The following is a 15303-nucleotide window of genomic DNA, read 5'->3' as shown; positions in this document are numbered from 1 at the left end:
AGGGTACGTCTATACTTACCTCCGGGTTCGGCGGTAAGCAATCGATCTTCTGGGATCGATTTATCGCGTCTTGTCTAGACGCGATAAATCGATCCCGGAAGTGCTCGCTGTCGACACCAGTACTCCTGCTCCGCGAGAGGAGTACGCGGAGTCGACGGGGGAGCCTGCCTGCCGCGTGTGGACCCGCGGTAAGTATCTTGTAGTTCGAACTAAGATACTTCGACTTCAGCTACGTTATTCACGTAGCTGAAGTTGCATATCTTAGTTCGAACTGGGGGGTTAGTGTGGACCAGCCCTAAGTGTGTTTAGCGATTGGGCTAATAACATCACAGAATAATACAACAAAGAATTTTTTAAATCTCATTTAGGAGTTACTCTTTGTGCTGTGTATTATTTTCCATATTTCTCTTGGCTTGGGCCATGAAACATGATGATCAGTTTCATTTTTGTGCCTAGTAATTGGCCGGTTTCACGGAGGGTATTTCATGCTCTAGCACAGCACTCCAACATTTGTGTTACAAACACTGCAGGGAACTATTTATGGTTTTTTTTGGGGGGGGGGGGGGTGGACTATTTCCACTAGAATTTTTCAAAAATATTCCTAAATTTGAGGCCAAATTTGGTCTGACATTGTCCCTTTTATTTGCCTGCTTTTTTAGAGACTGGAAACATACAATGGCAGAGAGCAATATTTTCCTGGTTTTCCAAATGTTTTCTGTTCCTGCTGTTAGTCTGGATCGTAAAAGATCTCAGTGATGTTTATGAAGAGTAGATCTGTTGGCGGGAGCTGCAGATTTGTTTTTGTCCCTGCTGTTTTCACTTGTATAGAAATGAATTTCTGATGGGGGAAATGCGCTTTCTCCCGTTGATAGTTTATCTTTCTCTTTTCAGGTGCTTTGGCTGCGACTGAAAGAAGGAGGTTTTGTTTTACTGGCAGAGGAAGAGCAAAGGGGAGAGGTTCAAAGGACTGGCAGCTCCCAGAGCACACTCCAAACAGTAAGACTCAACATACTTCTATAGCTTCAAGCAAATGAACAAAACAAATCAGAATCATTTCAATAAGTGGCACAAATAAATTAACAAAGCAGGTGCTTTACACACAGAATAGACCAGGAGTGACCTTACTGAAGTTTTAATAGGGACACCGGCAATATATTTATCATAATTTTTAATATCATTGTAATAAAATAACCCCAGCAGCCAGATATTGACTTAGCAAAATAGTGTTAATCCATGATATTATAACAGGGTTTCTCTTGAGTGCTTGGTTACTGGTGTTTGTTTAAAACAAGTACACAAAGTGTGCGTTTTGGGAAAAAATCCAAACTTTTAATTGTCTCAGCTTCTAATGGCTGGAGCCTGAAAGGATACCATAAGCACAACTATTAATGTTACCTGTGGAAAATGTGCCAGTTTTTTAAACATTTTTGTTTATAAGCTTTTAAATCAGACCCTTTCTCCAAAAGGTCAACTGTATTTTAAAAACTAAAACAGGTTAAAAAGAAAATGACCCAAAGTATACCCATTATTACTGCCAAATTTACAAGAGCAAATAGGGTGTGATCTGAGTCAAAAATTGCCAGTTGTTAAAAAACACAAACCCAAAGACTATAGAAAACAATCAAATGAAATGTGTCTGAAATCAGTGCTATCAGAATTCTCTGTGCAGTCTAAGGCCCTGAACTCGTAACCACTCCAAAGGGACTGCCCACATGCAGAAAGTTGCCCATGTGAGTGTTTGCAGGAACAGGGTTCAAACTGGTGTCCAACGCAAGAAGCTCTGGAGGCACTGAAGAAACCACAAAATTATCTGAAAGTTACTTGCTTCATCCTGAGTGCGACCTGTGACGGGTTCCCCCTGGGGTGCACCTGGGACCGGGGTACCACTGAGCCCTCTAACCCACCAGTCTGGGCTCCCGCTCACACTGTGCTACTTTGACAAGCTGCAGACCCGCTCCCGGTCCTACACTTCCCCCAGCATTCACACAGGTAGAGGCACACTGAGCTGCAGTTACATGCTGTCTGACCAGCCACTGCATAAACCAACAATAGAGAGGCTACAGCCAAAATAACCACCAGCTTCCCAGCCTAGGACCCCACAGCTGTACCGTCCTGCTCTGGTCCAAACCTCAACCAGTATGAATGTATTATCCAGTTCGCCTCCCCCTCAATGTGGAGAGGAAATGCAACAAGCCTGCGTTAAACCAAGCTGAGATTTTCCCCCAGACACTTCACTTAGAGGCACACTGAGTTTAAATTAAAACATAAAATAAGTTTATTAACAACAAAAGATAGATTTCAGTGATTATAAGGGATAGCAAACAGATCAAAGCAGATTACCTAGCAAATAAAGACAATCGCAAACTAAGCTTAACATACTAGATTGAAGATGCATTAGTAGTTTTTCACCTGAGTGATGGTACAAGCAGGCTGCAGATTCTTAAGGTGGAAACTGCACTTGCTTTGCAGTTTGGAATCCCCAAGTTTTTCATACACAGGCTAGAAATCCCTTTAGCCTGGGTCCAGCACTTCCCCCGGTTCAGTCTGTTGTTCCTGAGGTGTTTCCAGGAGTTTTCTTGTGTGGGGGGTGAAGAACAACACATGATGTCACTCCTGGCCTTATATAGCTTTAGCATATGACGGGAACCCTTTGTTTCAAAACTCGGTTCCCAGACCAGTTTGTGGAAAAATACAGACATCCCAAGATGGAGTCCAGAGTCATGTGGCCTGGTCACATGCCCTTGCATACCTTGCTGAGTCATAACAGCCGTTACTTACAGGCTGTCTGGAATGTTCACAGGAAGGTTAAGTTCTTCCAGGGTTCATTGTCTTTGCTGATGGGCCATCAGCACTGTCTGGCTTCTTCATTGTTGTACTTGAATGGCTAGCTGTGGGTGTCACCCAGAGTAAGCACATTTGAAATACAGACACGTAGTCAATATTCCTAACTTTAGATACAAAAATGATACATGCATAGAAATAGGGTAATCACATTCAGCAAATCATAACTTTTTCAATGACAGTTACATGACTTGTCTGGTACAAAATGCATCATAATTATGCCATAATCATATCATAATAATAGCGCTGTGAAGAATACGGGGTGCAGCGTCATATTACCCAGGGCCGTCCCTACCCATACGCAAAGTACGCAGCTGCACTGGGCACCAGGAAATTTGGGGCACCAAATTTCCTGGTGCCCTATGCAGCTGCATGCTGCTCCAGCCCCTGCTCCGCCTCTTCCCCATGGTCCCTCTCCCTGCTCCACCCCAGCCCCGCCCCCACTCCACCTCTTCCCCAAACCCCCCGCCCCTGCTCTGCCCCAGCCCCACCTCCACTCCCCTGAGGACTGCAGCAGGGGCCGGGCCTTCACTCACCAGTGGCGGTAAGTGGAGCAATCCGGCCCCAGCCTGCTCCGCTCCCCTGGCTCGCAGCCGCGCCGCCGGTGAGTGCAAGCGGAGCAGTGCGGAGCGGGCTGGGGCCATGTCACTCCACTTCCTGTCGCCCCGTGAATGTGGAGTCGGGCCTGCCCTGGACTCACCAGGCAGCAGGCAGTGGAGGGACCTGGCCCCAACCCACTCCACCAGCTCGTGCTGAGGGGCAGTTCCCCCTGCCCCCCAAGCCAGCCCCCCCCCCCACACCCCGCGGAGGTCTGGGGCTCCACATAGCGCCCCTGTGGGGGGGCTACGTAGGGCACCATAATGGCTAGGGATGACCCTGATACTCCCTACAAAACCTTTGTCTTAATATAACCCCACAGTTAGACAGAAGAAACAAAACTGCTGTTGCTCCAAACTATGCATGTTTTTTTCTTAAAACATGAACGTCTGCCATCTCTCTGGCCTGTCTCTTGTTAACTAGGAAATATTAGGGTCTGAGCATCTTGGGAGAAAATCCTTTTCTGTTCTTTTAATCAGATATAAAACTTACCTTGATCCAGAGCAAAGTCCAAAGGCTTCTGTATCCCTCTCTTTTCACAGAACCTTCTTGCCTCAGTAATGTTTTAAAAATTTCTTCTAATAAACCACATAAAGTAATGAGAAAATTATATTTTGCAGGCCCCTCTATGAGACCTAATCAGAGGTTAGGCCTTCCAGATGTGCTGTTGGAATTATTTTTGGGGCAGTTCTCTGATCTGTGTTATGCAGGAGGTCAGACTAGAAGATCACAATGGTCCCTTGTGGCCTTGGTATCTATGAATCATAGCCTCCACCAAACGATGTCAGGATTAAGGGGAATGCCATTTTGTGTTACCGTGCTATGCCAGATTTCACAATGGAGTAGGTCAATTTCTAATCAAATCTGGCTCTTTAGTAAGATGTAAGTGATGGTTTCTATTTTTTTCTACAAATTCATGAAACATTTTAACCTGAGGAAAGGTGACATCATGTTTATTATACTTTGTGTTTATAAAATTATGTCAAGTAGTCAATTAGCCCCTTCTTTGTTGGAACTAAGTGACTCAGGAGACAGGGCTAATTCCCAGAGAGGAACCCCCCATACTTGAAGATTCTTTTCCAGTTCCATTCATAGGAGACTGGCTACAGTGTTCCAGTTGACCCTGCTGGCTAGATTTCTCGGGATGATGTCTTTCTTCCTTGGTCCCATCTGGCCCAAGGACTTGATTGTTCCTTTGGACAGTGCCCTGAACAATGGGGGCAGAGATTGTATGCTGCATGCCCTAGAGTAGCCCCTGGAAGTCCTGTGCCCTAGAGAGGCTCTGAGGCACAATTCCCTCCCTACTTGGGTGGTAGCAATGACCTAGATCTGCAGCCAATTATGAGCCCTCCTGCACCAGCTCCATTGTATTGGCCAGCACACTGAAAGGGATGGAGCCAAGACTCCAACCATTCCCCATCACTCCCCACCCGCCCGCTCCAGAGCGGGGGCCAGCAGGTGCACAACTTGTGACTCTTGCATGCCCTGTTCCCCTCTGTGGGTGTTCAAGCCAGGTCAAATCTAGCCCTAAGGAATTACCTAAGACTCACCAAGAGAGAAACCAGGGCCCTGAGACAGCAAGGGATCGGGGCATGTGGCTAACTTTAAGCACTTGCCTTAGTTTGGAAAAGAGAAGAGTGAGAGGGGACATGATAGCAGTTTACAGGTATCTAAAAGGGTGTCATAAGGAGGTGGGAGAAAACTTGTTCATCTTAGCTTCTAAGGATAGAACAAGAAGCAATAGGCTTAAACTGCAGCAAGGGAGGTTTAGGTTGGACATTAGGGGAAAGTTCCTAACTGACAGGGTGGTTAAACACTAGACTGCCTAGGGAGGTTGTGGAATCTCCATCTCTGGAGATATTTAAGAGTAGGTTAGATAAATGTCTATCAAGGATGGTCTACTCAGTCCTACCATGAGGGCAGGGGACTGGACTCGGTGACCTTTCGAGGTCCCTTCTAGTCCTAGAGTCTATGAATCTATGAATCTATAAGTCATTGGGGCTGCCTCATATGCTTAAAGTTCAGCACATGCCTAAGAACTTTGTTGAATCAGGCCTTATGATGAGAACTCCTAGCAGAAACTGGAGAAAAAATTACAGTGATTTAAAATACAAATATGATTAGCCCAATAGCCACCATCAGCCCGAAATTTTCCTTTTGTTCCAGTGATGGGGCTGCTAGATCAGAAGGTTCTCAGCAAAGACAGAATCTTCACAATGTCAGTGAAAACTGCAGATTAGTTAGGGACATTTTAGCTCATTTTAGAAACCCAGAGGCTTGAACATTTGTGTGTTTAATCCAGTGTTGTGTTTAGAGAACACGGGGTGAGGGTGGGGAGAAGATACACTTTTCAAAGCAGAGGTGAACTAGGAAATTATGTTTTCTTGAACTCCAGAAAACTAGTGAAATGAAATTGGGACCCTGCCTGAAACCAAACAGTCAAGCAATTCAGGGTTTAGGCTGAATGTCCCAGTTGATGTTCCACCACTAATTGTGTCATTGTGCTCGTGGCCGGGAAGAGCTGCATGGCTTGTGCACAATTTCATGCACTTTTCTCAGGACTTGGCAATTCACAGATTCTTTGCTTGGAATTCCCTCGCTATTGTGAGTATAGGTCACATCTGTATCCCCTACACACACATTTTATGGCTTATCTTTTTGGAGAAAATGAAAAAGAAAATATAGTAAACATAAACTATAATTACAGGCTTTCAAAATTATTTGTGACTCCCTGATTGCTTGAAGGTTTGTACAGTAGCGATATAATTTGGCTCTTAAAATTGGTAGTTTTTTTTTCTGATAGGATGTAAAAAGCTGTAAATATGGCTGCTGATTCAGACTTCTAACTTCCCTGTAAACATGCAACTAGAGAGGGTTTGAAATGGGAGCAGTTGACTAAACAGCTTCTGTTACAATTTATTGTTTGAATGTTAATTTAATAACAAATCATTGATGCTATAATCAGCTAGTTCAGTGCCTAGGTCCTGTGGGCACAGAGGCCTAGATCCTCAAAGGTATTTAGGCACCTAATTCCCATGGGAGTTAGGTACCTAAATGTCTTTGATTATCTGGACCAGGCAGCCCATGTGCTAAAGAGGTGCAAGACATTTTTGGAAGTCTCACTGCATCTTCCATTTTTTAAAACACTTTTTGTTTGGGATTTTTGCATTTTACAAGGAAAACCAAGCTGTTTTCAATGAGGCAACTAAAACCAAGAAGTAGTGCAGGGCACAGAGCTCTCAGAAGTGCTCGAAGAGGGAGTAAATCAATAACTTTGCTGATGGAGGTGCCTGTTGTATCCTCTATAGTGGTGGGGGGAAGTAGTTGGAAATGGAGAAAGAACCAACTCCAAAGGAGATTTGCTTGCCTCTAACTAGGTTCTGTATTACAAACATACATCTTGAAAGGATTAGCCTTCATCTTCAAACATGTCAGCAGAATATTGCAATGCTCTATTACTGCTCACTTGCTAGTTACCAGTTCTAAGCAGATGAGTAGTCTTTAACATATGAAACAAACTGGTAACATGCAGGTCTTCTAGACCTTATTCCTGCACCCCTTCCCCCCACAAACAAACATATGCTGAAGAAGGCATATGCAAAGTACAAAGTATGCTGTTCTCAATTTACCCCATGCAATTCAATTGAAGTCATGAGTTTGCATGTGTGTTACTGAGAGCAGAATATGGCCCATTGGTGTTAACCCACACAGACACTGGGAGAGATGTACAGAAGCAAAAAAGAAGTCAATCAGAAACTAGGGCTGTCAGGTGATTAAAAAAAGCAATCGCGATTAATCGCGCGATTAAAAAAATTATTTGCGATTAATAGCGCGATTATGCATGCTGTTAAACAACAATAGAATGCCATTTATTTTAAATATTTTGGGATGTTTACTACATTGTCAAATATATTAATTTCAGTTGCAACACAGAATACAAAGTGTACAGTGCTCACTTTATATTTATTTTTATTACAAATATTTGTACTGTAAAAAATGAAAAAATTGTATTTTTCAGTTCATCTCATACAAGTACTGTAGTGTAATCTCTTTATCATGAAAGTTGAACTTACAAATGTAGACTTATGTACAAAAAATCCTGCAGTCAAAAATAAAACAAGAACACTTTAGAGCCTACAAGTCCACTCAGTCCTACTTCTTGGTCAGCCAGTCACTCAGAGAAACAAGGTTGGTTACAATTTGCAGAAGATAATGCTGCCTGCTTCTTGTTTACAATGTCACCTGAAAGTGAGAACAGGCGTTCACATGGCACTGTTGGAGCTGACGTTGCAAGGAATTTACGTGCTAGATGCGCTTAAGATTCATATGTCCCTTCATGCTTCAACCACCATTCCAGAGGACATGTTTCCATGCGGATGATGGGTTCTGCTTGATAACAATCCAAAGCAGTGCAGACTGACGCATGTTCATTTTCATCATCTGAGGGAACGTCTTCACTGGCAATGTGGCTGCCACGGCAACGCTTTAATGTGGCTTGTATAGTCGCAGCATAGCTCTGGGAGAGAGCTTTCCCAGCACTCTAAAAAACCCACCTCCAGCGTAGCTGGGTGGCTCCCAGCACTGGTTCACTGTCTACACTGGCACTTTACAGTGCTGAAATTTGCAGCGCACAGGGGGGTATTTTTTCACACTCTTGAGCAAGACAATTTTTTTGAGTTAATCGTGTGAGTTAACTGCAATTAATTGACAGCCCTATCAGAAACTTTAATCCTAGACTCTATCAGGACATGGACTGAAAGGAGAGGGAGAGTGGAAAAACATTTGATTTGCTGTTAAACAGTGTTGGCTTCACTTACATCCCAGAATGTATCTACCTCTGTTCTTAGTAGGGTAGAGAGGGGAAAGTTCAACTTCTTGAATGAAAATACACAAAAGTAAAATTTTCAGCCTAAACATGTTGAAAGTGTCCTTTAAGGGCAAGGCTAGCTAGAAGGAGCAGTCTGACTGGGGAAGGTCCTCTGTAATGGGGTCTGGGGCAAAAACAGTACTTGGTCCTGCTAGTGAAGGCAGGGGGCTGGACTTGATGACCTTTCAAGGTCCCTTCCAGTTCTAGGAGATAGAATAGATAGATAGAATATCTCCATTAATTTATTTAATTTAATTTAATGCTCAACCCTGCCCCACACAGCTGCCAATGCTAAAACAAAAGACTGTGGTCACCTGGATATTGGTTTCTGAATGAGTAAAAATGGGTATCACAAATTGCTTGTTTTATTAAAGCGTCAGGTTCTGAGTTCCAAGAACGCACCCAACTTAACAAGCAAATTTAGTCCTGTCTGTGTATTCAGCTCCTGGTGGCTGCGACTCTCTCTCTCTGTACTGGAAGGGATTTCTCAAGGGCTCCCTTTTCTCACTCCTAATCCAACTTTCTTTGCCAACAATCGGATGATTTTCAGCCTTTGATTTTTAAGAATTTGTTCATTATTCGAAAATATTGAACACTTCATATGGACTTATTTCAGATCACTGGATGTTTGTAGGCTCTGTTCACAGCTAGAGTTGCCAACTGTCTCATCACACAAACCCAAACACCCATGCCCCGCTCCCACTCCACCCCTTCTCTGAGGCCCCGCCTCTGCCCTGCCCTTTCTCCAAGCCCCTGCCCTGCTCACTCCATCCCCCCTCTCTCTGTCGCTTGCTCTCCCCCACTCTCACTCACTTTCATGAGGCAGGGGCAGGGGGTTGGGGTGCGTGAGGGGGTGTGAGCTCTGGCCTGGGGCAGAGGGGTTCGGAGTGTGTGAGGGGGCTCTGGGCTGAGCCTGGGGCAGGAGGTTGGGGTGCAGGAGGGGGTGTGGGGTGCAGGCTCTGGGAGAGATTTTGGGTACAGGAGAAGGCTCCAGGCTGGGGTAGGGATGCAGGAGGGGGTGAGGGGCTCCCAGAAGTGGCTGGCATGTTCCTACTGCCTCTAGGGGGGTAGGGGATTCTGCATGCTGCCCGTGCCTGCAAACACCGCCACCGCAGTTCCCAGCCAATGTGAGCCGTGGAGTCAGTGCTGGGGGTAGGGGCAGCGTGTGGAGCCGCCTGTGGTCCCCCCCTCCCCCAGGGGCCGCAGGGACATGCCAGCTGCTTTCGGGAGCAGCGCGGACCCCGGGCAGGCAGGGACCCTGTCTTAGCTCTGGTGCTCCGTCACACTTTCAGCGCCTGAATTTCCTGGTTTGGCTTCAGTAGCCTCCCGGAGATAGGGCCTGATTCCGGGAGCCTCCTGGCGAAACCAGGAGGGTTGGCAACCCTATTCACAGCACATATTCACTGTCGATCCCTATTACCGCAGTGTAACTTGTCACTTTAGTAACATGGCCTTGTCTGTTTCCTGATAGGATTGCTAGAACTGTAATAAAGTCTTTGACTCCCTTAGGGAGCAGGTGGGAACATTTTTTGGAGTTTAGTGGAATAGGGTTGGCAGGATCAGAGAATTTTAGGACATTTTAATCCCCGTCCCCATTTTTTGGGAGGGCGGGGGGGGCTTGGGCACTCTAGTCAGGTGTTTCCTAAGATGTAACTGGTAGACATCATGTAATCCTATAGGCTGGGGTCACATTTAAAATGATTTCTTTGTCACCACATTCACACAGAGTAATTGCATGTAACATGTACACATATGGTCCTAGCTGGCTAGGATGTGCCCAGCTCTTGTATGGTCCATTTAATTTAATCTGCGCCTGGGCTCTGGCCAGGGGCTTTGCATAGTCTTAGCTGTTAAGGGTTTTCATCAAATTATTCTCTGTCACACTTATGCATGCCCATACACTTGAGTGGTTTGCACAGTTGTAATTGATCAACATTGTATGGAAACTTGGAAGAAATGTTTACATATTGATACGCAATAAGAAATAGAATCTAGCTCCTTTCCTCTTTGTTGCGTTGGCTAAACTGGAGTGAGAAGCAATGGCGATTAATATTATCCCTTCCGATCAGGAGATCTGATGCTGTATCCATACCAGGAGCACATCAGTAAAGGGAGAAGCTGCCATTCTCAAAGCGTCACTTTTCAAAGTAGAACGTCTCTCTCATTTCTGGCCCTTTGTTTCTGTGGTCACCCTGCTATGGCTGTTTGAAACAGGTGTCAGTTATTGGGCCAGCATTTGTTTTTCTCAGCACTTTTATCTGAATAAAAAGTCACTTGCAGGGTTGTTTGCAAGAGGCCAATTTAAACAGGTTGGAACATGGCCAATTAGATTTACTGAGATGTTTGAATAATTTCCCCCCACTGTCCACTGAGCTCTCAAGGTGAAACTGCCACTCAAGGCCGGACTGCACCACTCGGAGAACCGGCTGCAACGTGCTCCGCAGCCCTTCACGAGGAGTTAGATCTTTCTCATTGCTTAGTTATCAGTAGCTGCTGCCTTTCATCAGAGGCCAACTTTGCTGTCTCCACAGCTTGCAGATCCAGAGCTTTGGCCCCCACGGCAAATCCCTGAAGTGTGCAGCAGTGCACTGTGCTGTCGATAAATGACCAGCCCCGCTCATCCATTCCCCATTGTTTAAAAAGGTCTCCCATTCAGTCTAAAACACCGACAAGATCCCGCCCAATACAAATCCTTAGACCATAAGTCATAAACCCCTGAAACTGAGGTGTCGTAGGGCATGGCTGCCTTCTAACACTCCCTGCCTCGGTTTCCCTCCCCTGAGGTGGGTCTCCTTGGCTCAACACACACACCAGTCAGTTCTAGAGATACGTATTAATCCCCTGGCTAAGTCCCAAAACAAGAAGTCCAAATTAAAAAGCCCAACAGCCAAAAAAGGTTCTTCTGCTGTTTGGGGCTTCTCTTCAACCTGTTCTCTGGGCCCTATTCCCAGCCCCTTTCTGGGCTCCCTTTGAGAGTATATTTCTCCATTCGGGGGTAGAGTGCTAGCCCTAGACTGGTTCCCCTGAAGTACCAGTTCCCCTGTAGACCCAAACTCGGACCTTCCACAGAATCCTGCCCACGCCCTCAGCCCTCTTATAAGGCCCAGGTGTCCAATCACTTGCCTCCTTAGGCTGGGAAACAGCTGATTAATTTTGGCACAGGTGTGGTAGGACCCATTTTCCCTCAAAAGAGCTAGTTACTCTGTGACATTAGGCTTAGTAGTAGAATCACTAACATATTATCCACCACTATACATTGTTTGAATAGCTGGTGTTACAACTAGCAAAGCTTGTCTGTAAGCATCTTGTTACTCAGAGAGGAAAAATGAACCCAGCTATCATAGGAGATTAATAAAGTGAGCTGTAATTCATTGTTTTTGTATATTCAGATGTTCAGCCATGTGGCATATATATTGACCCATTATTTTGCATCACTGATTTTCCTTGGGCGCTGAAGAAGCTATATTGTTTTGTTGTGATATTAGCCATTAACCCACTGCAAACAGGGATGAAGCGAGTGGTAATTGTGCATCCTGTGATATTGTGAGAGTGGGGAGCTCAGCTTCTTAACCTGAAGTTTTATAGTCAACAGGACACCCAACTTTTGTTGTAAAAAGAAATCTAGCAAATTACCTGAATTATCTTGTTGATTAAATAAGTGGGCTAGCCCACATTAGTGATGAATTCCCAAAAGTTGTCTGTCGGTGGAGGCAAAAATAGTCTTACAGGAACTTACTTTTTCAAAGTTGTCAACTTTGTTAAGTACAGTTGGTTGGGGCAATGCTGTTAAACGTATTGTGACAGACGCAGACCAGTGGGGTACAGGAGTCTGGTAGAGGGCAAATATACTGGTCACTGGATGAGTAGTTTTCTGTTCCCTGAGTGACCAGAGCAGGGGCTGTACTAGAGTAATCAGGAACCTGCTAGAACCAGTTAAGGCAGGCAGGCTAATTAGGACACCTGGAGCCAATTAAGAAGAAGCTGCTAGAATCAATTAAGGCAGGCTAATCACCTGGGTTTTAAAAAGGAGCTCACTTCAGTTTGTGATGTGAGTGTGAGGAGCTGGGAGCAAGAGGTGTAAGAAGCTGAGAGTGAGAGGGTGTGCTAGTGGAGGACTGAGGAGCACAAGTGTTATCAGGAGGAAGGTCCTGTGGTGAGAATAAGGAAGGTGTTTGGAGGTGGCCACGGGGAAGTAGCCCAGGGAGTTGTAGCTGTCATGTAGCTGTTACAGGAGGTACTATAGACAGCTGCAGTCCACAGGGCCCTGGGCTGGAACCCGGAGTAGAGGGTGGGCCAGGGTTCCCCCCAAACCTCCCAATTGACCTGGACTGTGGGTTCTTCCAGAGGGGAAGGTCTCTGGGCTGTTCCCCAACCCACATGGTGAATCGCTGAGGAAAGAAAATCCACCGATAAGCGCAGGACCCACCAAGATAGAAAGGCAAAACAGCTATATGAGTTAAATTATCAGATTTCTACAAACATTTCTCTTCATCTTCTTTTCATCCTCCCATCCTCACTTTGTGACACATGCAGAGAAGAAAATGGGGGTTACAAAGGTCAGCAATTACACGTTCTGTTTTAAGTATTTGTATTTCACAATTAAAATACAGAGATAAACCTTGCTAATTATTTTAGTAAGTGGAAGCACCAAAATGTGCCGTCAGTCTGCTCCTTCACTTTCACCCAAGAAAGGAGAAGGCTCTTCACAGATATCTTTTATTTTAATATATAATTTTCGCCTTTCTTGTGAAGCTTTCACAAGAAGCTAACATTTGCAATTTATAGCAAATATCAATGAATGGAAAATTTATGTGGCGTTGTACAGATTAGGCACAGCAAAAATAGTAATGACATAAATCATGACATCGTATGGCATTCAAACCATGAATATACAGTATCATAGAAACTAGAGATGAAAAAGATTCATTAGCTTATCTAGCTACGTGGCTGATTCCCTACAGAGTAATTTCTAAGGCTTGTGTAGTCATTTACTCCTTTGCAGTTTGCCTTTGATATGGGCGAACTGGGTGAAAGCCCGGGGTGCCGTTAGAAGCGGGGTGCCTCTGGATCAGGAATGCCCCTCCCCCTGCTGCTCCTGCCCCCTGCCTTGGAGCCCCATTGGCCAGCTGTTCCCAGGAGCCTCCTGTTTGCTGTGCAGAGTGGGGGGGAGAAGTAGGGGGGTTAAGTCAGGGTGTCCCCCTCCCCCCCGCCCATGTCCCCCATCTCCACAGCGCGGGGGAGGAGTGGGGACAGGGGTCAGAAGTGAGCTGCTGGTGGCTGCTGCCTTCAGACTGGTGAGGGCTGCTCTGCGTAAAGGCGCAGCGCTCTGTCTCCCATACGCTCCCCCAGCACACACACTCGGTCTCTGCCTCTCTAACACGCACAGTCTCTCTCACACAGGCGCACACACACTGTCTCTCTCTCGCACATGGCACAGTCTCTCTCTCTCTCTCGCATGCACACACTCTCTCTCTCGCACATGCACACACTCTCGCATGCACACACTGTCTCTCTCTCTCTCGCATGCACACACTCTCTCGCACATGCACACACTCTCTCTCGCACATGCACACACTCTCTCTCTCTCTCGCACATGCACACACTGTCTCTCTCGCACATGCACACACTCTCTCTCTCACATGCGTACAGGCACGCACAGTCTCTCTCGCACATGCACACACGTGCACATACAGTCTCTCTCACGCACACACACTCTCTCTCACATGCGTACACGCACACACTGTCTCTCTCTCTCACACACTCACACACACACACATTGTTTCTTTCACACTCAACCCCCAACAGATACTTGTATTATTGTTGTTGTTACTTCTTGGTACTTCCTGCAATGCACATATATGCTCTGTAATTTTATTATTTCAAAGTGCTGTTATTTTATTTTTTGACTGATCTATGCATTTCATAATTTTATTTCTCTCTTATGCTTAAATTGAATTCTTTGAGTAGTGAGTTCTAAAATACCTAATCTGTCCTGGCTGGAGTAATTATCATTATTACTTTTATTATCATATTGTGCTTTGTCATTCATTATTTAAAGTGTTACATTATAGAAGGATTCTATTATTTGATTGTAACTTTAGCTTAGCATTGCCAGCTGAAAAAACATTAGCTAAAAACATAATTTTAGACACTGGGCAGATGAAGGTTGCTTATTTCCAAATTGTATTTTTAGTTATATCTGTAAAATAACTTAAAATTTGCATAAAAATAGATGCAGTTCCAACTATGATACCAATAGCAATGATGGAGTCAAACACTAGTGAGTCACGTACATGATTGTGATCAGTAAACATAAATGCCAAAATAATTAGAAAAATAAATTCCCTTTCTTAATAAAAGAGAAAAGAACTGTAATCACCCATGTTAAAATTAAGTGTGTTTTTTGTGGAGTCAAAAACAATTGACTAAAATAGAGTAGATAATGGCAGTAACACAGTGTGTGTCTGTTGGAGAAAGTAAACAGATTTTGAGCTGTCAAGGCTCCTTCCCCACTCTGAACTTTAGGGTACAGATGTGGGGGCCTGCATGAAAACTTCTAAGCTTAACTACCAGCTTAGATCTGGTCCGCTGCCACCACTCCCAATGGGCTAACTCCCTTCCCTGGGTAGCCTTGAGAGACTCTTCCACCAACTCCCTGGTGAACACTGATCCAAAACCCCTTGGATCTTAAAACAAGGAGGAATTAATCATTCCCCCCCCCTTTCCTTTCCCCCCACCAATTCCTGGTGAGTCCAGATCAATCCCCTTGGATTTCAGAACAAGGAAAAATCAATCAGGTTCTTAAAAAGAAGGCTTTTAATTAAAGAAAAAGGTAAAAATCATCTCTGTAAACTCAGGATGGAAAATAACTTTACAGGGTAATCAAACTTAAAGAGCCCAGAGGAACCCCCTCTAGCCTTAGGTTCAAAGTTACAGCAAACAGAGGTAAACACCCTAGCAAAAGGTACAGTTACAAGTTGAGAAAACAAAGATAAACC

The 15303-nt window shown here is 44.9% G+C and overlaps 1 protein-coding gene across 27 annotated transcripts in view; it reads left to right on the top strand.

Annotated features, from left to right (window-relative positions):
• The window catches only part of PKNOX2 (PBX/knotted 1 homeobox 2), a 658041-nt gene that overhangs the window by 297395 nt on the left and 345343 nt on the right, over nt 1-15303 (top strand). For all 27 annotated transcript variants that reach the window (XR_010593235.1, XM_065570190.1, XM_065570188.1 and 24 more), the window contains one exon: nt 892-996. Coding sequence is in view for 9 of the 27 variants with exons in the window: in XM_065570190.1 (XP_065426262.1) it covers nt 892-996 (105 nt within the window). In the remaining 18 variants the exon portion in view is untranslated. The remainder of the gene's footprint in view (nt 1-891; nt 997-15303) is intronic.

This window comes from Chrysemys picta, chromosome 16 (assembly GCF_011386835.1).
Source record: "Chrysemys picta bellii isolate R12L10 chromosome 16, ASM1138683v2, whole genome shotgun sequence".
NCBI lineage: Eukaryota > Metazoa > Chordata > Testudines > Emydidae > Chrysemys > Chrysemys picta.
Note: the sequence above shows the minus strand (reverse complement) of the source record. Positions and strands in the feature narration are given on the sequence as shown.